Source organism: Chrysochloris asiatica, unplaced genomic scaffold (assembly GCF_000296735.1).
Source record: "Chrysochloris asiatica unplaced genomic scaffold, ChrAsi1.0 scaffold00056, whole genome shotgun sequence".
In the NCBI taxonomy this organism is placed as follows: domain Eukaryota; kingdom Metazoa; phylum Chordata; class Mammalia; order Afrosoricida; family Chrysochloridae; genus Chrysochloris; species Chrysochloris asiatica.
Window position 1 is genome coordinate 11,014,847 of NW_006408574.1, and position 23,762 is coordinate 11,038,608.

A 23,762-nucleotide genomic window follows, 5' to 3' on the forward strand; every position below is an offset into this window, starting at 1 on the left:
AGTGAGTGTTCATAAGTATACAGAATTCGGAGACAAACTAAGGGAAAACTGGACTTTCTTTTCCATGTTTATAAATATTTGCATAGCACAAGAGTAGAAAATATGTTGCTAAGTTAACAGGTTGGTTGGAATGTAGTAAAGCATATCTCTCCTACTTGGATTTTCCCAATGGCTAACTTAGTGCCTGGCACAGGAGGGTGGTCCATGAATGGTTACTGAATGAAATAAACATAGAATGTCAAGCAGGATGAAAAAAATAGTGGAATCTAGTCAGGTATCTCTGGAAAAGTAGCAGTGAGTCACTCACATCTTAGTATGAATTGGTTAACTCTAACTATTTCTCCTTCCTATTCTCCCTGACCTGGTGTGGCACTGTAGGAAAAATGCTGAACAAGGTCAATTTGAACCACAGGGTCGGTGGTTCAAACCCACCAGCAGCTCCCCAGAAACCAAGTCGGAACCGACTTGATGGTACTTAACAACATCACTCCCTGACAGGAGAAAGATGAGGCATTCTGCTCCCATAAAGATTTATAGCCTCAGAAACCCTATATAGAGTCCATATGAGTCAGAAGTGACTGGACAGCACACCACCTGCCTTCCTGAGGGAAGGGAACCCCGTTTCTCGACGGAATAAGATTTATGATTTGAAATAATGAGGAACAGAAGAGGAGACTTTGAAAGATGAGCCCTTGGGGATAACTGATGGACTGGGGCAGTGAAGTAAAGGGCCTGACCAGTCAAAGGGGGCAGGAGGAAATTAGGGGGCTACTAGGGGAACATGGACTGACCCTTGGGAGAAGAAGTCAGATTCCCCTCACTTTGAAATGCTTGAATTTCTTGATGGGCACAATGCAGAAAGCAAAACAAAAACATGGAATAATGAAAAACTTTTGGTGCGCTATTACTTCAGCATCTTTGAAGGGTACGTTGGCAAGGTTTGTTTGTTTCCAGGTCTTGTAAATAAACCTTCAACTTTTCTTCTTGTCTTAGTAACATTTCTTTTTTCCACTTGGCTTTATATTGCTTGGGAATAGTAAATGAAGAGCTGCTGTATTTCCAAACTTATAAATCAGTCATGATCCAGACATCAGAAAGTCATTTCAGTGAGAGCTGCCAAGCCCCGTGCTGCCTTAGTGATGGGTGAATCAATCTTCTCTGTCTCTTTCTCATACCCAGGTCATTATAGAAAGATGAGGATTTTTAATGTCTTGACATTCCTGACCTACTCTCATTTACTAAATGGTAAGATACCATTCGATTCTATATATTTTAAGTATTTTAGTCATGAGTAAAAACTAAAATAGTCATCAAAATGGGTGTGATACTTTTATAAAGAGAACATTTTATTTTATCTGCTTAGTTTCATAAACAAGTTATCCATGTGCATTGAAAGGAAGTCTAGGGAATATGTTGATGTGGGCAGTCAAGTCAGTTCTGACTTATAGAGACCCTGTGTAGATTTCTGAGGAGCTTCTGGTGGGTTTGAACCACCAACCTTAAGGTTAGCAGTTCAGTGCTTATCCTACAGGACCACATCAAGAAAGAAAATTAATCCATAATCCATTTCCCAGGGATAACTGTTGAAAATATTTGGGGAAATGGCCTAGATGTATACTGTTTAAGGAGCACTAGTGGAACTTTAGGATAAGCACTGGACTGCTAACCGTAAGACTGGCAGTTCAAACCCACCAGCTGCAGGAGAAAGATGAGGCTTGCTGCTGCTGTAAAGTTTTATAGGGTTACTATAAGTTGGCTCGGTGGCAGTGGTTTGATTTGGGTCTACTGTTGATTTGTTTGCAAGATCATTCTATCTGCGTTGTTCCGTGATCTGCCTTTTCCAATGAGTGTATTCTAAGGGGGGAGTTCAATGTTCCAGGAAATTAGTGTCACACAATACAGTCTTTGGCCTGAGACCCTCCCTAAATCTCCATACTCAGGTCCTCTGGCCAGAGAACTGATCAAGAGTTTAGAGAAACAAGAGGAGAGGATGATTGGGAGTCACTATTCTGCTAACTGCAAGGTTGGCATTTCAAAACCACCAGTTGATCTCAGAAACTCTGTACAGGGTCACTATGAGTCAGAACCAACTCAGCAGCATTTAACAGCATCAACAGCAACTTTCAGACTAGATAGAAGGCCAATTCTGACATGTCTATAAGAAGCAAAGTCAGCTTGGTTATAAATAACCCACCACCGTTTAATACTACAAGAGTAATGTACATTTATGAGTTATAGGATGACACCTGGGGTACATAACACTGTGATGTAACTCAGGGATGAAATATAAAGTTCCCCAAAACTGCTTCAAAGAGATCTCTTAGGGAAGTAAAGTCCTTAAACATAATTATTGTGTAAACGGCTAGACAGACTGGTTGTCATCTGAAGATTGGTTCGCTTCCTTTTTCAGCATTTACTGTCAGTGTGTCCAAGAGCCTACATGTGGTAGAGTATGGCAGCAATGTGACGATGGAATGCACATTCCCAGTAGAAAAGGAATTGAACCTGGCTGTGCTCATTGTCTACTGGGAGATGGGGGATAAGAAAATTATTCAACTGGTGGGTGGGGAGGAAGACCTGAAGGTTCAACACAGCAGCTACAACCAGAGGGCCCAGCTGCTGAAGGACCAGCTCTCTCTGGGCAAGGCCGCGCTCCAGATCACAGACGTGAAATTGCGGGACGAGGGAGTGTACTGCTGTCTGATCAGCTATGGCGGTGCCGACTACAAGCGGATCACCTTGAAAGTTGATGGTAAGGATTATTCTAGATAAAGACAACTGACTTTCATTAAACACTTTAACTGTATGTATTACCAATGCTCCATTCTTGGAAGTCCAGCCTTACTTTCCAGCAGAACAGAAGCAATCTGTTTGTTCATTCGTTCATTCCCATACACATTCAGTGAGCATTTCCTGAACCCATCCTATCTGACAGTCACTGGAACAGTTAGACACTTGACTGCGTATGGAAAGGTTGGGGGTTCAAGTCTACCCAGCGGTACCTCAGAAGAAAGATCTGGTGATCTACTTTTAAAAACTCAGTCACTGGAAAAACTTTATGGAGATTAGTTCTACTCTGAAACACATGAGTCACCATGTTGTTGTTCAGTGTCATCCAGTCAGTTCTGACTCATAACGACCCTGTCCAGGATTTGAACCACTAAACTGTGGTTAACAGTCCAGTGAAGATCCTACAGTTCCACCCAGGACTCCATGAGGTGGAATCAGTTCAGTGGCCGCTGAAACATGTAACCCTAGAGCCAAATGTGACAGAGCCATCTCCATATGTGGTGAATTTTCCTAAAAATAAATTCCTAGTTTAAATTTTAAATCACTACAAACATAATACATATACTTGCAGGTCACGCTGATGTCATACCGCTGTTTGGTTGGAATGTTCTGTGAAGATGATTCCCACTCTAGCTCCCCTATAGAACAGAGTAGAATCACCACAGACAACTCCAAGGCCGTCATTTTTTTTTTTTTTAAGTGAAGTTTTACATTTATATATGTACATGAAACCTTAACCCAGATCAATGCTTAGGATATTTCCAACACACTAAGTTTTCCTCATGCTTTTTCTTGTCAGCAAACAGCCTCTTCCTTGCCCCTCAGGTTAATTTTTACTTTGGCTTATTTCATCCTGTTTTGTGTGTGTGTGTGTGTGTGTTTTGTTTTTTTTTTGTCTTTCCCCTTTACCCAAGTTTCTATGCTTCTACCCTCTAGTTCTGGTAAGATAAGCACTGTAAGGTTGACATTCAGAACCACCAGCTGCTCCTCGAAAGCCCTAAGCAAGGTCTCTATGAATTGGAATGGACCCAGTGGTACTGAACAACAACAACTCACTAGTTAGCAATTCACCCTGCCTCCCCATCCCTTCTACTGGGCAAAGAATGTTTCTTTCAGTGTGAAAGCCTTTTCTTGACTTTTTACAATAGTGATTTTGCAAATTTGTTCTGAGTGATTTCACTCAGCATCATGTCCTCCAGGTTCATCCTCGTTCGGAGCTGTATCCATCATTTATCCAGCCAGTCTTCCATTGATGGGTATTTAAGCTGTTTCCATCATTTCGCGTTTGTGAATAGTGCAGTGATGAGCATCCACGTGCATATATCTATTTGTGTAACTACTCTGATTTCTCTAGGATATATACCAAGTAGTGGGACTGTTGAATTATCTAGTATTTCTATTTCCAACTTCTTAAGGTGGCGCTGTGGAGTCCTGTAGGATAAGCACTTGATCACAAGGTTGGTTTGAACCTCAAGGTCAGCAGTTCAAATCCACTAGCTTCTCCTAGGAAACCCTATACCAGGTCTCTATGAGTCGGAACAAACTTCATGGCACTTACCCACACCAACACCAACACCAACAAAGGAAAAGCACTATACGGTTCCCCACAGTGGGTGTACCATTTTACAGTCCCACCAGCAGTGTATGAGGGTCCCAGGCTCTCCACACCTCTACCAGCATTTGTTGGTTTCTGTTTTTTTTTTTTTTTACAATTTTGCTATTAATGCTGGGGTGAGATGATAGCTCCTTGTTGTTTTGATTTGCATCTCTCCCAGTGGTTAATGATGGGAGCATTTCTTGTTTGTTGGCTGCCTGAATATCTTTGGTAAAGTGTCTGTTCATATCCTCTGCCCAGTTTTAATTGGATGATTTGTCATTTTGTTATTGAGGTTGGGGATTTTCTTGACATTTTAGAGATTAGTCACTTGTCTGACACACTATTGCCAAAACATTTGGTGCAATCTTTTGAAAGACGGTAATCTTTACGAAAGCAGATCACAAGGTCTTTTCTTCCCCAGAGCAACTGGTGGGTTCAAACCACCGACCTATCTGTTAGCAGTTGGGTGCTTTAACCACTGCTCCACCAGGGCTCCTTTCACACATCATTGGAGGGAATCAGTGGAATGCAAGGATCCTTCCTCCCTTCACCTCTGTCTTCCAGAGCACTCCAATTAATAAGCACCATTCATGTGTCCTTCTAGAATTCTTTATAGTCAACCTCCTTAGTAAGTCTGCCAATACTTTTGTTCATTTGAACCTCTTTATGTCAAAACCAAACTAATACATTTAACCCCCATGGGGAAGTTCACATTCAAACACACTTAGAAGTCAATCTACAAAAGCTAAGATAATCTTACTGAGATGGTATAAGCTTTGCCCACTTGGCATGTGGTCACCTACACCACCATCATCTTGGATGTTGGAGAGGAAGCGGGAACTAAACTACCAATATGCCATCAGGTTACTCCAGTTCATTGTGTTGGGTTACCACGAGCAAGGGGAAGGAAAACACCGTAGCTGATGGGCTGAGTTTTCACTTATAAGATTCCTAGAATTGGAAGGGACCCAGGCATCAGTGTCCAACTCAACTTTACACAAAGCACAGAAAGCCCCTATGCAATGGCTACAAAAGATCTGCTCACAGACCTTTCTCCTCATCATTGGGACATCCCTCCCACAACCAAGTGAAATAACTGCCTGATAGTGAGCTGGACTCTCCCTTCACTGGCCCTCACTTTGGAATTCTCTGCCTGCCTCTGTGGTGTGCAGGAAGACCATTAAGTACCCAGCCACCATTAAATCATTTCCCTTTGGTTTTCCTTTTCCTAAGCTAACTCTCATCAATCTGAAGGTCAGTACGATAAGCAGAAGGGGCTTACATTTACAATAGAGGGATAAGCAAAATAAAATAGGGGTTATGGACGTGCTCTGAGTCCGGCTCAGTGAGTGCTACTGTTGTCAGCAGTGTGTCACTGGTTCTACGGAGTAGCTTTCTTTTCCATTGCTTTTATGATAGTCTTCTCCTCAACAGTGACTTCTATAAAACAAAGCTTGGGATGGGAGGCGGTTTATATTTTCAACTTCTCCTTCAGTGAATCAACAAAAACCAAACTCTGACTGTATTCCAAGGTATTAAAGAAATGATCAGGGTTTAGCACTATAAAGTGACGTTTCACTGCTCAGCACTGCTGAAGCTGGAGAGGGGATGAAGAGCGTACGCCCGGGAGTCAGCAGAAGGCAGCCAAGTGTGAGTTTCACAGTCCAGAGAGGAGGCTCTCCCATCTGGCCCCTGATGTATCAGAGAAACAGGGTTTTCAGGGACTCATCTTTCAGAAAGAGATCGCCAGTCTTTTCTTCTGAGGCACCTCTGGGTGAACTGAAACCTTCAGCCTTACAGTTAGCAGTCATGTGTGTTAACACAGGGACTCCATCAGGTCATTGTTGTTACTGTTGTCAGAATCCCTTGAATTGATCACAACTCATAGCGACCCTGGAAGACAAAGTTGAACGGCCTCAGAAGAGTCCTAGGCTGTAACCTTTATAGGACCAGAACACCTAGTCTTTTCTCCCGAAGAGCAGAGAGGCTTATGGGTTCAGGCTGCAGCCTTTCCAGTTAGCAGCTGAGCCCTTAACCACTGCGCCACTGGGACTCTTGCCTGTGGATCTAGTCTGGCTCTGTGATTATTCTAAGGGGCCCCTGGAGGACAAAGCAGATAGATGACCAACCATGTTTTAGGATCTGATTCCATTTGTAATGCAGATGATCAAGGCGGCTTCTGGTACTGGTCCTGCTTGCTGTCCTTGGTACACAGTGGTCTTGGGGGTTGGGTTAAAAGCTACAGTCTGGACCTTTCACCTGGAGAGCTGTCCAGGGTCCCAGGGGACACTGGCTCAGTGCAGTGGAAGCCTGGGTGGCCAAAGACTAGCGTGTTACCTTACCTCTCAAGGAAGTAGATGCCCTTCAGATGTAAATGATTTCACAGTACCATTCACGGGGACTCTGCCCGTCACTGCATATGTGTCATAGCCCAACCTTTCCCATAGGAACTGACTCTCCATGGGCTTTCAAAAGTGAAACATTTCAAAACTGAAAACATGTCATTTGTATTGAACTCAGCTGTGCAGTGTTTCTGGTATTATTCAGTGTCCTTGAGTGTTAGAGACACTCAGAGAGCTGACTTCTTGTTGGGAATGTTGTTTTTCTTGATCACTGAGCCAAATAGCAAGACAAAATGAAGCTCCCATTTCTACTTTTCAGGACCATGAATGCAATTAGACAACTGAAAGAACCAAGTATTGGAGATTGTTCTGATAAAACTGGCTTGCTCCCACGGACCAAAGATTAAGTACTATCATACCAAAGCCCTCGTCTCTCCTCCAAATTCCTTATATAGCTCTATTTAACTTCATAGTATTGATTAACCTCTACTATACCACATGATGTGTCACATGACTGCAGTTACCTGTTCTGTTGGTTGTCTGTCTCTCCCTAAAATCTGCTGCCATTGAGTTGATTCATAACGACTCCATAGGACAGTGTACAGCTGCTCCATAGGATTGCCAAGACTGTAAGTCTGTAGAGAAGCAAGCTGCCATAGCTTTCTCCCTTGGTGACTGGTGGATTTGAACCCCGACTTTGGGGTTAGCAGCTGGGTGCTTTGACCACTGCATTACCAGGGCTCTGCTGTCTCTTCTCGCTAGAATACAAATGGCACCGTGAAGGGTTTGACTCGGTTTTGAGTGTTGCTATATACCCAGGGTCTGGCAGACAGTTGTTGTTGTAGTATTTCTTAAGTGAATTCAGTTTTTCCCCGAAGAGGATTATTGTTGTTGTTGTTAAGTGCCATCGAGTCGGTTCTGAATCGTAGCGACCCTGTACAGCATTTCTGAGGAGCAGCTGGTGAGTTCGAACCGCCGAACTTGTGGTTCAAACCAACCTTGTGGTTGAGTGCTTGTCTTACAGCACCCCACAGAACTCCCAAATAGGATTAGCCTACAGTTTTTGAAACTTGAACAGGTTTGGCTATGGTGTTATAATGTTGTTGTTGTGAAGTGCCAGCTAGTCAGCTTCTGCTTACAACGACCTTGTCTAGGGTTTCTGAGGAGTGCTAGTCCATTACTTCTCCTTCAGCACAACACCAGGACTCCTGGGAGGTTGTGGGGTCCGGATGGGAAGTCCTTTTTGGGACTATTCTTAAGGAGCCATCAGCACCGTCTCAGAGTCCCACATGAGCACACTGGAGAGGGAGCAGCAGGAAGAGGAAAAAAAGGAGCTGTAGGGGGCATTCCGTCCAAGAGGGGCAGCAGCAGTTAGTAATCAGCACTTGTGTACCCTTTAGTACTTCCAGGCCCTGTCCTAAGCATTTACCTCTATCAATTCATTGAATTCCTAAAAGGACACTCTGAAGTATTACCTCCTCATTTCTTGTTGCTGTTAAGTACCGTGGAGTCAGTTCTGACTCATCATGACCCTGCAGAGGGTTTCCGAGGCTGTAAATCTTTGCGGGAAAAGAAAGCCTCATCTTTCTCCCATGGAATGGCTGGTAGTTTCGAACTGCTGACCTTGAAGTTAGCAGCCCGATTCATAACCACTACGCTACCAGAGCTAGGATGTTTATTTCACATTTACCGTCTTTGATATCTGAATATGTCTTCCATAGCTGGCATTTTAGATTTATGAAATGTGTTCCTTCTTCCCATTTTATAGATGTGGAAACTGAGGCCCAGAGACATTAAGAAATCTGTCCAATTCATCCAGCTGTTGTTGAGTGCCCACGAGTCAGTTACAACTCATAGTGAACCTTATGTACAACACGGCAAAACCCTGCCCAATCCTGCGTCATCCTCACAGTTGCTACGTTTGAGCACCACTGTGCTGGTCCATCTCTTTGTGACAAAGCCAGCTTCTAAATCCAAGTAGTATGACTTTGATTGCAAAGGCTCTTTTTAAAAACTATAAAACATAACTAAGAAATACACAAAGGCTTGACTGTATGTTGTTGTTGAGTGCTGTGGAATCAGTTCTGACTCATAGCGACCCTGTATAGGGTATTCAAGAAGCGAGAAGCGGTTGGTAGGTTTGCACTGCCAACGTTAACATTTAGCAGTCTAGTGCTTAACCTACAATGCCACACTTGGAGTCCTGACTATGAAGAAACATGTTTAATATTTGATAGAATGACTACTGGCTTGAAGATGACAGTTTTTAAAATATGTTTTATTGTGAATTATAGTTTACATGGGAGAACATTAGTTTTACATTCATCCTATCGTATATCGTTTCATTGCTATGGTTACAATCCCCTCCATCCATCATCGACAATTTTTTTTAAGTTAATCTATCAACTCGATGGCACCTAACAACAACAACAACAACATACATTTAGTTGGAGTTCAGTAAAAATGTATGGTTTGGGTAGCAAGATGGCTGTCCCTTGAAGCCAAAGCTTGACCCAAGTTTGGATAGAAGGGTTGAGATGGGGTTGACAGGGTTCCCCGCTGCTGAGACCCCTGGCCTTCAAGCTTATTGCTGTAAGAGCTAGTCTGATGCATAGTCTTCTTTGCTCATACCTAGCACCATACCGCAAAATCAACCAAAGAATTTCTGTGGATCCAGTCACCTGGGAACATGAGCTGACATGTCAGGCTGAGGGTTACCCTGAGGCTGAGGTCATCTGGACCAGCAGTGACCACCAAGTCCTGAGAGGCCAGACCACCATCACCAAGAGGGAGGAGGAGCTTTTCAATGTGACCAGCACGCTAAGAATCAACACGACAGCCAATGAGGTCTTTCGCTGCACTTTTCAGAGGCCAGGTCCTGGGGAGAACAGTACAGCTGAATTGGTCATCCCAGGTAACATTCTGAATGTTGTCTCAGTTAAAATGCACCTAGCACTGTACCCTAACACCTAGCATGAAGCCGGCTCATTGTGGATAGTCAGTGTTTGCTAAAATAACACCGTGTTTACAAAATGCATCCAGCTTCCTTACCACCCTTCATCCAAATCCTATCGCTATAATAATAACCATTCAGCAACTACTAATTGATGGGATCCTGGTGACACAGTGATTAAGCACTTGGCTGCTAACCAAAAAGCTGGCAATTCAAACCCTCCAGTTGCTCTGTGGAGAAAAATGAGACAGTCTACTTCGGTAAAGTTGATCGTTTTAGACACTCTATGGGGCAGCTCTACTCTGTCCTATAGGTTTGCTATGAGTAGGGATTGACTTTACAACAGGATTGAATAGTCACTGAGTGGTGGTGGTGGTGGTGGTTATGTGCCGTGACGTCAGTTCTAACTCATAGCGACCGTGTAGGCTTTCCGAGGCTGTAAATTTTTACCTATGGAACCGCTGGTAGTTTCGAACTGATGACCTTCAGGTTAGCAGCCCGACTCGTAACCACTACGCTACCAGAGCTCCTTCCATCATTGAGTTGTTGTTGTTATGTGCCGTGGAGTCGGTTCCGACTCATATCGGCCCTGTACAGGGTTTCTGAGGCTGTAAATCTTTACTGGAGCAGAAAGCCTCATCTTTTTCCCATGGAACAGCTGGTAGTTTCGAACTGCTGACTTTGTGGTTCGCAGCCTGATTCATAACCACTACGCTACCAGAGCTCCTTAGAGTAAGACCTGCCAAAACTAGAGCCTATGTACAGTGGAACCCTGTCAGAGATGCCTTTACTGGGCTGTGAGTCCTGAAGATCCAGACTGACCCTTGTCCCTGCTGCTTACAAGGAGTCCCTTGGTGGTGCCAGGGGTTAACATGCTCAGCTGCTAACTCAAATATTGTGGTTGGAATCTACCCCGAGGCACCTCCGAAAAAAAGACCTGTCAATCTACTTCTGAAAAACCAGTCTTAGAAAGCCCGATGGAGCATAGCTATACTACAACACGCGTGGGGTCACCACAAGCCAGAACCAACTCCATAGCAACTGGTTTTGGGTTTGCTTGGATTGGTTTTATTTTTGCTGTTAGAAGCTGTTTTACAGCAACTGACTTGAAAGATGACCTAGGGTAACTCCCTTAGCTGTTCTGAGTCTGTGTCTTCCTCTGTGAACTGGGATAATTTTAGTAGACAGTTTGTTGTTGCTGTTAGCTGTCTCTGAGTGGTCCAACTCATGAGGACCCCACGCACAGTGGAACGAGGCACTGCCGGCTCCTTTGCCACCCCATGCCCTCTACAGGTGGGACACCATAGTCGGGAGGTTTTGCTGAAACCTATTCAGCATGTTGGCAGCACACCGGTCTCTGCTGATGGATGAATAGTGGCTGGGCATGCCATACAGCGTCGGAAATCAAACTCAGCTCCCACATTATCCACTGCCTCCAAGTCTATTCCAACTCATGTTGTTTTGGTTAAGTGCCATCAAGTCTGTTCCCACCCATAGTGACCCTGATTAGGGTTTCCAAGGAATGGCTGCTGGGTGGACTTGAACCACTGGCCTGTCAGTTAGCAGTCCAGTGCTTACCCTTCAGTGAATGCCACCTCAAGACTTGACCTTGTATAGGATTTCTGAGGCTGTAAATTTTTACAGGAGCAGAAACTCTCATCTTTCTCCCTTGGAGCAGCTGGTAGATTTGAAGTGCTGCCCTTATAGTTAGCAGTTCAGTGTTTATTGGAAGAATGCCACCACTGAGCCATCACTGTCCGCATACTAACTCATAAGGCCATTCTGAGACCGGAATGAGTTACATAAGAGCAGGCTCTGCAGACTGTAAGCTGCCACTTAAAGGTAAACCTTGACCGTGGCTTTAAACTTCACTTAGGTGGGCTGGGCGTGGGCCTAGGTGCCGTAGGAGCTGACTGACCCTGAGAAGTGGGAGTTAGCCACCTATGAGTCTTCGTGAGTCACAAACACAGAGACTGGTGAGAGGTGCCAACGACATCCCAACTTCAAAGGGAGAAAGTATAGCAAGCAGTAGTCCAAAGTATTACCAGGATGTGGGAGGACGGAGGCGGTAGGCAGGGCCCAGTGGCCTCCCTGTCCCACTGTGGACCGTCCACAGCTAGCTCTGTATTCAAGAACACAAAAGGAAGTGAAATAGTCAAGGCTGCGTTTGTTTTGACCTCCCTGTGGTCCTTTCTAAGAACTTTACAAGTATTCCCCACTTGGTAAATGTTATTACATTTCTATTTGAACGCTGGGAATGGTTATGGGATTTGTCCAACAGTCAAAGCTAGTGCAAAGGCCCTTCCCTGTCCGTCTGTCCATCGCCCATCCATCTAAAGTCTGCGCTTCTTCCACCTGCACTCACTGCTGTCTTAGGTGAGCTACCTTGCCATGACAACTCTCACTGGCCAGGAACTTTGAGTGTATAAGGAAATTAACCTCAAGCTAAAGCTAAATTAGCTCTGGTAGCGTAGTGCTTACTAATCGGGCTGCTAATCTCAAGGTCAGCAGTTCGAAAGTACCAGTAGTTCCATGGGAGAACAATGAGGCTTTCTGCTCCCGTAAAGATTGACAGCCTCAGAAATCCTATGCAGGGTCGCTAGGGGTCGGAATCAACTTGACAGCACTTAACAACAACAAGAAGCTAAATTTAGACTCTGGAGGTTCTGGTGTGGTGCCATAGGTTCAGCACTGGATTACAAACCACAAGGTTGGTAGTTCAAACCCACCAGATGCTCCTCGGAAACCCTATACAGGGTTGCTAAGAGTCAGAACCAACTCTACCAACTTAACAACAACAACAAACTAAATTAAATTCAATTTGAGAGTGTGGTAGCTTTGTTAGATAAGCACTGGGCTACGAACCAACCACAGGTCAGGGGATCAAGCTCACCAGTTGGTCCATGGGAGAAAGATGAGGCTTTAAAAGCCTTGGAAACCCTACACAGGGTCACTATGAGTTGGAACCAAGTCAACAGCACTTAACAACAACAACAATACCAACAGTGACAAACAGCTAAGTTAGATTTCAAGGAGGATGACTGCTCTGTTTCCCATCAACACTGGATCTTTAGTTTCTGTTTTCATTTGCAGAACACCAGAGCATGCCTCCACCAAATAAGAGGACTCACCTGATGGTTCTGGGAGCCCTCCTGGTTTCCTTCATTGTTGTACTGATGCTCACCTTCCATCTAAGAAGAAGAAACGGTATTTCCTTTACGGCAGTGATCTCACGGGGTTGGGGGGAGCCTGAATGGGGGTCTTGTTACCACAGCCAAATATCCTTCAGTGAGCTGCCCTACCCAACATGCCCTTGGGAAACATGGCTTTATAGCCCTGGTGGCACAACCGTTCAGTGCTTGGCTACTAATGGAGGGAGAGGTTAGCAGTTGGAACTTACTAGCCACTCCAAGGAAGAAAAGGCCTGGTGACTTTTGCCTGTACCAATTTCAGTAGGAAACCCCAATGGGGCAGATCTGCTCAGTCTGATAGGGTCACTATGAGCTAGAAACAAGCGACACCCAACAACAGAAGCCCCCGTGAGCCTTCCTTTCCAGAGCCAACTTCCACACATGCCAAGTGGATTCTAGTGTCCCTACTGTGTGCACCTCTTCCTCCAGGTCTGTTGATTCCGCTGTTCTGCAGCGTCACCTGCACGGGACGGTGGGCAGTGAGCACCTCCAGGAGGGGTCCCTGACTTCCCTTTGCAAAGGAACACAAAGGCACCTCATTGTCCAAGAGCTGTCAGAATAGAGAGGAGCAGGATCACGGGGCTGAGAGGAAGAGATTGGGGTGTGTGGAAGGGAAGCCAAGCCACTATCCTCATTCCTCTTCATCAGCAAATAACCAGAGACCTACAGAAGGGAAAGGGCCCGAAATGAAAGCCTGTGAGCTGCATTTCACTTTGGGTCATGCGTTAGTTGCACCTTTAGACTGGGCTGGTTTCTGGACACTTGAAGTAAAATAGAAGAAATAGAACCTTGTGCCGTGCTCTGATATTTTTACCTCAGAATATTTACAAGACTTCTGATGGCGGGTGCTGTGTGTTTTTGAAGATAGTTTGCATATGTTTATCTCTCAGCTTACGTTGGGGAACAACTGAAATCCAGGAAAATGAGTATATTCAAATCATTTCTTCTCATTGTAAGAGAAGGAACGTTTCCCTATACTTTGAGAAGCTTATTAATGGATCTACTTAGAAACAGCTGACGTCATATAGGGAAGTAGGAAATGGATGGAAATTCCAGTTGTTGTTGAGAAATTCCCCACAGTTCCCAGAGACGGGGTAGATTTGGGAACAGTAGTAGAGTAACTTAGTTGGTTCTGAACAGACCTGGAGTGTTTCACCAGAAGTTAAGGATCTCGGGTCAGTGGCAATAAGTCCTGAGGTGGAGTTGACTTGTCAAAGGAAATCATTGTTCCAACTTGCATTTTAATATTTTTCTATGAGCACTGATTAATCGGCATTAAGGATGCCTAGAAAACCAATGGATAACAAGATACCTCAGAATATGGTTCATTTCTTAAGGAAGGATGAAAAATAAAAATATATACAGGCATTTGGTGACCCTGTACAGGGTTTTTGAGGCTGTAAATCTTTATGGGAGCAGAAAGCCTCATCTTTCTCCTGCGGAACAGCTGGTAGTTTCGAACTGCTGACCTTGTGGTTTGCAGCCCGATTCGTAACCACTACACTACCAGAGCTCCTTATATACAAGCATATAGAAGGATATAAAAGACTTAGGACAGGGTTCTGTCCCGACAACTTGGTCCTTAAGTCGGTTCTAACGTTCAGTGGTGTGGTGCTATAGGATAAGCACTGGATTGCTAATGGCAAGGTGGGTGGTTCAAACCCACCAGCCACTCCTTGGAAACCCTATACAGGGTTGCTATGAGTTGGGACCAACTCAACGGCACTTAACAACAACAGTGTTAAGCGAAATACTTTTTTTTTATTATTTAAAATTTTCATTATTATTGCCTTATTATTACCATCTTTATAAACCTGATCTTTATTAGTCTCTGGGGGTTGCAAACATCACATTTAAACTTACAATGACAACAGCAAACTATATCCAGCAATGTTGTATGAGGGGGCTTCAAAAAACTAGGGGGGAGGGAAATTCCATTACCTTTTAATTCCTCCATTTTTCCCTATGAACTTTTGGAAGCCCCTCATATGTCATACGTATTATTAATCAATAGGTGTACAAACGGACTTTCTGTAGTGTCCTTTGCTGTACCTTGAACACACTGGGGACTTGCTGAACGCCAAAAAAGACTTGAGGCACACAATCATGTGCCTCACACTGTGGAAATCCCCTTGAGAACTGGGACCCATAGAATTGTAAGGAAGTCCACCAGACTTCCAAGGGGCTGTCTCACTGGAATCTGGAATGTCAACTGAGGTCTCTCTGTAAGGTGTTGAGTTGTGCTACATAGAAATTAAAATGATGTCTTTCTCTCAAGTGAGAATGCTGGATGTGGAAAAAGATGGCATCCAAGATGTGCACCTGAAGGAGCCCAATGGTGAGCATATCAGAAGGGATCGGGAAGTTGAAGGAACAAAGTGAAAGCCATAAATAAGGAGAAATCTCTCAGCCGCCACCTCCCATCCTAGTGAGGAAGGCATCTGGAAAATGAGGTTCCTTTTGCCTCCCTCACAGCTCTAATGGAAGACGCGCTCCCACAGTCTGAGATGTTAGGGACAGAGTAGGAAACTCACAGGCCAGCCTCACCACACCCCGACACCTGGCACGTGAATCCATAGTTCCAGGAAAGTGAACCAAGCACACCTTCTGAGACACAAAGCCATGCTAGACCGCCAAAATGAAGAATGTATGCCAGATGAAGAAAATGTGCCACCTAGACCCTGCCACCAATCAGAATGAAGCATGAGGGCGATAAGCCAATAACCCTATAAAGAAGGCGAAAGAACGGAAAGCCAGCGCGCTCTCCCACTCACATGAGAGACGCCCACTTCTCCTCTTCTGAGAAGTGCACTTTCAGAGCTTAGTAAACCTTGAGTGCTAGTTGCTGCTACTTGCTATATGTGCTGTTCGTGCCAACCTCAAGTGGGTCTTGCTAGACCTGCAAAAGTCCAGTCATCGGACCCTAACATGAGTCACTATAGGAAAAGCCATTGAAATGAGCAGAGCAGTTGTGTAGTTAGCTGGTGGGGTGGGGTTGGGTTGGGTGGGGGGAAGCCTGGGAGGAGGTGGGGAGGCACTTGCATTGCTCTGCATGCCAATTACTTCCTGTCACCTGACCCAGTTCACTTATGGAGAATGAATGAAAACTAAGTGTTACATACCAAGTACTGTGGTAACTGCCTCACTGCGTTATTTCACTTAATCCACCCCCCCAAGAGAAAATTCAAGAGATAAATACTATGATCACTCCGATTTTATAGTCGAGAAAGCAGAGTCACATGATCATGAAAACTGGCAAAGGCTGCAAGCTGGACTTGGTGAGACCTTTAGGCTGACTGTGTAGCCTTTCTGAGAGCCCAGGCACTCTGAGCTTGTTGCCACAAGCAAACATCTCAGCTAGCTGAGTGAATCAAGAGGAAAGTTATATCAAAGTCTGAAAAAATGGAATGCCCGAGCATGAGTTCATCAGTTCATCATCCAGTTCACCAGGACAAGCTCAGGCAGGTTTCCTGAGTGGTTCAGAGCATGGTGGGGGTGGGGGTGTACCATGGAGTCAGTTCTGACTCAGAGCCACCCTGCACATGGTTTCCGAGGCTGTAAATCTTTACGGGAGCAGAATGCCTCATCTTTCTCCCACAGAACAGCTAGGAGTTTCGAACTGCCGACCTTGAGGTTAGCAGCCCAACTCTTAGTAACTATGCTACCAGAGCTCCTCACTTGCATAGTAATGCTAATTAGCAGTGCTGCCTGGTTCATCCTTTGTCAGAGATGGCGACCAACCACCCCATCTGCCCAGGACTGGAGGTTTCCTAAGACCCAGGGTTTTGAGTTTTAAAACCCAGAGAGTCTCCAATATAGCAGGACAGTTAGTTAGTCACCCTATGTCACATAAAAGTAATTGGTATCAATATAATCTGCTTCTTTCTCTTGCTGCAAATTGATTATATTATCTGGAAAATGTGAATTACACTTCTCTTTAGATAAAAAAAGAAAATAATTCATAATAAAAGTTGTTATTTTTGCCCCAGATTGCCCTCCTCTGAAACAAAGACATTTTTGATCACTCTGCAGACAAAGAATTTGAGGAGACGTAACCCAGCCTGGAACCCTCTCATCTGAAAGTAGGACTCGAAAGTAGGACTCTTGGCATCCGCGGGAGCAGTGGGCTGCAGACAGCATAGGACTCGGAAGGTCGTGCAAATGAAACCTGCAAGGAAGGAGGCGGAGAAGAGAAAGGAAGGAGAGAGAGGATCACCTGGAAGGAAAAGACCGGGAGAAAGGACACCTGAGTGATGAGCCTCCATCCTTCACCCATGCCGGGAGTGTGTTTGGTTCCTGCTGACAGACTGACTGCCCATTGTCTCCATGTAATGCCTGGATCCACCTTCTGTTCACCAGCAGTGTTGGTGTGGCTGCTCATGATTTTGAGCTTGTGTGTGTGTGTGTGTGGGGGGGGGTGTCTTCCTGTCATGTGACTGTGGTGGAGAATGATCCCTTGTGGAGACCTCTGGCAACAGATGTGAACAGTTGGTATGAATGGAAAACCCAGGGAACAAACTCTTATTTTCCTTAGTGAGGCTTCATTGGCGGGCATCATTTCAGTCTTCTCGTTCAAGGGTCCATCACAGCGTCTGTCCCATATAGATGTCAGCTTTCCTAACCGTAGGATTCAGCATGTCTAATCTCACTTAGTCACCTGGGCAACTTTCCTGTGATTAGCACTGTGATTATCCCCATTCTCTCGCTGAGGACACTGAGAGATCAGTCACACTCCCAAGCCAGTGGCTAGCAGGCCTCAGACTCATGCTGCCCTGCTCTGTTCTTGTAGAATTCCATCTGCAGATGTCGTTTTGAGCAATTCGTTTCTTAGACAGCCATTTACCAAGTACTCTTAGCTGGCAGCCAGGCTGCCAGCTGTTGAGGCCACAGCACTGAGAGGACAAAGTACCTGCCCTCAGGAGCTCCTTGTCCAGCGTGGAGACAGGTGAATGGGTGCCACATCTTAGCATGAGGTGCAGGGAAGATGGTGGCATGAGGGGGGGACAGAGAAGGGGACCCTCTGGGTGGCAGCCTGTGTGCACCTGCACGATAAATAGATCGAAGCACTTTAATAACCAAAATAATCATCAGTCACAAGGAAAGCAGTATTTAAAAGGACTGTGGGAAGTAACTCTTAAGAGTTCTTTTTATGAGGAGGCTTCAAAAAGTTCATGAAAAACGGAATTAAAAGACAATGAAATTTTTCTATGAATTTTTTGAAGCACCCTCATTTATCAGCAAATTTATTCCTATTTATTTGTTTCATCGTTGAATCTGATGACCCTGTATAGGGTTTCCAAGGAGATGCTGGTGGGTTTGAACTGTCAACCTTACTATTAGCAGTCCAGTGCTTATCGTACAGCACCATACCAGGACTCCTTAGTAGGGGTCTAGGCCTTAGGAGTGATCTTATTAACATTGTATGACAGAAATGGAGCCCCTAGGTGGTGTAAACAGTTAACACATTCAGCTACTAACTAACAGGTCAGAAGTTTGAGTCCATCCAGAGGCACTTGGGCAGGAAGACCCAGCAATCCACTTTCAGAAAATCCACTAGTGGAAATCCTGGGGAGCACAATTCTATTCTGACACAACATGGACTTGCCATGAGATAAGGTTGGCGTGACAGCAACTGGTGTTTTGGATTTATGATGAAATCATGATGAGAAATGTTTTCTCCCTGAGTGAATGAGTATAAACTTGATGTGGATGCTGTGCTTGCGAAATTGTAAGTTCTTTTGGCAACTCCAGCTGCGCACCTTAACAGCTGTCTGCACTAGCCCCTCACCTGTGCCAGAAAAGGCCCATCAGCAACCTGAACCCTTGGGTCCTGCCAGGTCTCGTCACTACCCAGGCCTCCTGAGATCCGGACAGCCACTCAGGAGGCCTGGGGTCTGTCTTGTGTCTTGCCAGCACTTTGCCCATATGCAAGCTGAAGATACAGACTCCAGTGGCGCTCTTCCATGATCCGAATGCAGTTTTTCATTTAAACAGTACTTCTTGTTTGTAATGAACAAGGATTCCGATTCAGCTAGGCATACAGTTTACTCATTCCGTTCCAAAGTCTTAACACCTCTTCAGGTGTTGGATTTCTAAGGCACTTTATCTTTTTTTTCTGTTTTGTGCAATTAAAGCAGAAATGCATATAAGTCTATATTTGGGTGTCATTGGTTATACCTGTATTAATTTAATAAAATTGTATTTATTGGGTCCCTCAAGGCCTACTAGCATGTCCATTTGCTTGATTCTTACTTCGTTGCAAGGTCGGTGGTTCAAATTTACCAGCTGCTCCTTGGGAACTCTACACAGGGTCACTATGAATCAGAACTGATTTGATGGCACATAACAACAGCAACATAGTTTATAAAGACACAGTTTAATATCTCAGTGGGGATAATTCCTTAGAGAAACAGTAACAACCTCTCTAGTTCAGTTTTTTTTCGTAGGCTCTGTTTATCTGGAGCCCCTGGGTGGTGCACACACCCAGGGGCTCCAGATAAACAAATATGCTGATAACTGAGAGGGTGAAGGTTCAAGTCCATCCAGAGCACCTCAGAAGAAAGGCCTGGTGAGCTACTTGCAAAAACTCAGCCACTGAAGCCTGTATGGAGCACAGTGCTACTCTGACACCCACAGGGTTGACATGTGTCAGAGTCTGCCCCTGGACAGCTGGTGGTAATGACATTCAAACAGCGTGCTCTTGAACCCTGAGTGATGGGAAGTATCAAAAGAATTTATAGTGAAGAAAAGAATTTTTGAAAATTGTCATTCCCACTCACCCTCTTTCAGAAGGCTACCGAGAAAAGAACCTGAGTCATCTTCAGACTGGAGGTGTGAGGGTGGGAGGGTGGGGAGAGAATTAGTCATCAGAACTTTGGAAAAATGAAGGGAGTTTCCTCCAAGCCGATTCAAGAGATAAGCAGACAGGGACCCTGACAGATACCAATTTCTACCTGCAGGTTCTTTGAGGAAGTCAGAATGCTTGAGTCAAGACAGATTATCCTCCATTCAAGGGAGGGCAGTCCTGTAAATGCATCACCCCACTGAATGGCTGTCATCAGATGTGGTGTTTGTGGGTGGTGAAAAGATACACGAGACATTTGACAACTCAGCAATTTTTAAACATACAACTCAGTGACATGGATTACGTTGATCATAAGCAAGCATTGCCGGTATCCATCCATTCCAAATCATTCTCAGTGTTCCCTGAACAAAAACATCCTTCCCCTCTCCCTCACACTCTGGCAACCTCCAGTAAGCTCTGATCTCTATCTATTTGCCTATTTCAGATAAGTGGGATTGTCTTGGCTCTCTAGTACTGTTGTAACGGAAATACCACCATTGGATGGCTTTAAAAATTAGCCGTGTAATTTCTCACCATTTAGGAGGCTAGACGTCCTGAATTAATTAGCACACTAGCATTCTGGGAAGGCTCTCTGTTGATGCTGCGGGAAGAGCCCTCTCTCTTCTGAGCTTCAGCTCTTGTGCAGTCTACACGTGGCTTGGCATGTCTCGTCCCCATTTCTGCTCACTTGTTTAGTCTCTTATATCTCAAAATATAAGAGGAAAGAGATGAAACTTAAAAACGAACTGCGCAAAATGAAAACAGAATTTAAAGATTTGGGAAATTCTGTTGTGCAGTCTAAGGATGCATATCCTAGAATGTTCATTAAGGATGTATACACCCTGCATGAAGCCCGCCTTGTTGACATATAAAGACGACACCCATTCTTAACCGGGATTCGAACCATAAGCATAAAAGGTTGGATTTGTGACGCAGTTTTCGTGGAGGACATAGTTCAATTCATAACACTTCACCCTTTAGCCCTCCAGAATTCATGGTCTTTTCACATACAAAACACATTTACCCCATCATTGTTGTTGTTGTTGTTGTCAGGTGCCATTGAGTCGGAACCAACTCAGCGACCCCATGCACAGCAGAACGAAACAATGTCCGATCCTGGGCCAACCTCACTACCGCTGCCACACTCGATGTCATATCGCCACACACCCCCTCATATCACCCCAAAAGTCTTATATCAACTCCAAATCCAAAAATCTCATCTTCTGTATCCTCTAGATCAAATATGGTCAAAATGTAATGCCTCTTCCATCCTGGGGCAAACTTCCTCTTCATTTGTGAACTTTTGGAATCTAGAATACAAGTTAGCTGTTTCTCAAGTACAAATGGTGGAACAGAAACATGGTAGGAATTTCCTTTACAAACAGGAAAAACTGGAGTGGAGAAGGAATTGCAGGCGCCAAACCAGCCCCAATCCAGGACAACAATTGACGTTAGTTCTCAACGCCTGAAACAAAGCCTCTGCTCTGCGAGACCATCTGGGCAATGGCACCGCCCTTCAGTCTGTGGGTGCTAGCTGTGCCCTTTGGATTCAGTGTGGAGGTCCCTAAGCCCTGGGTTTCAGTCTGCGGGTGCTAGCTGTGCCCTCTGGGTTCTGTGTGGAGGCCCCTAGGCCCCAGGCTTCAGCTTCACTTTTCCAGGCCCTCTGGAACACCAATTCTGTTCCTTTATCTTTGGGCAGCTCCATCTGCCTAGGATACCTGAGTGGACCCCACATCCTTCGGCCCAACAGACTCATTATTCTGTCCCTTGCTCACAGCAGTCCTGACCCCTCAGTTTTAAGTGGTGGCCCCATCCACCGGGAACACCTTGACAGCAACCCTGCTCTCTGGACCCAGATTGACAAAGATCTGACCCTTTGGAAGCTAGGATGTTGTGGACTACACTTGGTGGTCCAGGAAACTGTAGCCCACCCTTTGAAATGGAGAAGACCCTGTTTCTAGTGTTTCTCCCAACAGTTCTGTGTGTCTCCAAGCTGCTCCAGGGATGGCCCTTTTCTTTTCTTGGAGAACAGTGGATGAAGTTTCTTGGGCAGTTTCCTGCATGTAGAATTCATTCTATTTCTGTCCCCTTTAATCTAAGTGGGTGGGTTTTTTGGTTGTGATAGTTGGTTAGATCCAAAAGCCACAGGTGTAATCTTTTTAAACAAATGATTGTGTAGTCATGCCTTTGATGAACATTTTAGGACATGTATCCTTAATTTCTACCACAGAATTTTCCAAATCTTTCAGTTCTGTTTTCATTTTGCAGTTTGTTCTGAAGTCTACCTCTTACCTCTTGCATTTCATTGTAAACGGTAAGGCGTAACCACGCAGCTTTTAAGATCTCACTTAGAAATCTTACCAGTCAGATATCCAAGATCATCACTTATATCATCTACCTAGCACTAAAGCAGTTCTGATAATGTAGTGGTTATGAATCGGGCTGCTAACCTTAAGGTCAGCAGTTCGAAACTACCAGCCGTTCCATGGGAGAAAGATGAGGCTTTCTGTGTCTGTAAAGACTTATTGCCTTGGAAACCCTATACAGGGTCGCTATGAGTCAGAACTGAGTCCATGACACGCCACCACCACCTTGCACTAAACATTTGAACATAATGCACAAAAAGCATCCCCTTACTCCGTTGTCCAATCACATGTTCATCATTTTCTTTGAAGACTTCATAAGAAGCACATTGAAGGTCCGCGTTTTTAGCAACATTCTGTGTCTGGCACCGTATGTAGTCTCTGAGATGACAGAGACTCTGTGTAGCTGGCCTCAGTCTCTTCTGAGTCCTCACCAGAATTGCCTTTGACATCTGTGATTTTACCAACAGTCTCTTCAAGGCAATCTAGATTTCTACTGTTGTTGTTAAGTGCTGGCAAGTCGAGTAGATTCTGACTCATAGCGAGCCTGTACAGGGTTTCCAAGGAGCAGCTAGTGGGTTTGAACTGCTGACCAATCCAGTGCTGATCCTACAGCGCTACACCAGGAGTCCATGTGTTGTTGGTGATTGTTAAGCGCTGTCAAATCAGTTCTGAGCCATAGCGATGCTGTATAGGACTTCCGAAAATCAGCTGGTGGGCTTGAACTGCCGACCTTGCAGTTCAAACTGACTTTGCAGTCCAGCGCATTAACCCACAGTGCCACACTCTTCCAGCCTGTACCCATTCATTACCCAATGTTCAAGCTGCACCCACATGTTAGGAATCTCTTAGAACAGCCCCCTACTCATCTTGGTCCCACATACTGTTTTCATCATCTGGTGCTGTTATGATGGTAGCATAGTGGTTACGAATCAGGCTGTTAACCTCTGGGTCAGCAGTTCGAAACTACCAGCTGTTCCGCGGGAGAAAGATGAGGCTTTCTGCTCTGGTAAAGATTTACAGCCTCAGAAACCCTGTACAGGGTCGCTATGAGTCGGAACCGACACCACGGCACACAACAACAACATAGCTGTTATGATAGAAATACCACAAGTGGATGGCTTTAATAAACAGAAATTTATTTTCTCACAGTTTAGGAGCCGAGAACTCTGAATTCAGAGCTCCAGCTCTAGTAGAAGGCTTTCTTTGTCTGTTGGCTGGAGAAAGGTCCTTGTCTCTTTAACTTCTGCCTCCTGGTTCCTTGATGATCTCCATGTGCTCCAAAGAGTTGTCAGTGGCTGCTTTTGAAATGCTTGTTGAATCTCTTTTATATCTCAAGAGATTGATTTAAAATAAGCTTTACTGTAATCCCACCTCATTAACATAACAAAGACACGCCTTCTCCATATGGGATTATAACCATAAATTGTTGTTAAGTGCTATTGAGTTGTTCTGACTCATAGTGACCTTGCCTAGAGTTTCTGAGGGGCAGTTAGTGAGTTTGAACCACCGATCTTGTGGTTCAGACGGACCTTGCGGTCGAGTGCTTATCCTACAGCACTGCACCAGGACTCCAAACCACAAGCATAGAGGTTAATAATTACCATGCTTACTTTGGGCGGACATGAGTCAATTCTTAATAGGGATCATACAGCATCTGTCTTTCTTGTGACTGACTTAGT

At 44.8% G+C, this 23,762-nt stretch overlaps 2 protein-coding genes across 2 annotated transcripts in view; both read left to right on the plus strand.

Annotated features, from left to right (window-relative positions):
* Window positions 1-1,193: 1,193 nt before the first annotated feature.
* CD274 (CD274 molecule) lies at window positions 1,194-13,356 on the plus strand. Its single transcript, XM_006863840.1, has 5 exons — window positions 1,194-1,245; window positions 2,411-2,752; window positions 9,365-9,643; window positions 12,776-12,889; window positions 13,328-13,356. The coding sequence occupies exons 1-5, from the start codon at window positions 1,194-1,196 to the stop codon at window positions 13,354-13,356; spliced, it is 816 nt and encodes a 271-aa protein (XP_006863902.1).
* Window positions 13,357-15,156: 1,800 nt separating this feature from the next.
* Window positions 15,157-23,762, plus strand: part of PDCD1LG2 (programmed cell death 1 ligand 2) — a 93,384-nt gene continuing 84,778 nt past the window's right edge. Inside the window, exon 1 of the mRNA XM_006863841.1 lies at window positions 15,157-15,211. Coding sequence (XP_006863903.1) covers window positions 15,157-15,211 — 55 coding nt within the window. The remainder of the gene's footprint in view (window positions 15,212-23,762) is intronic.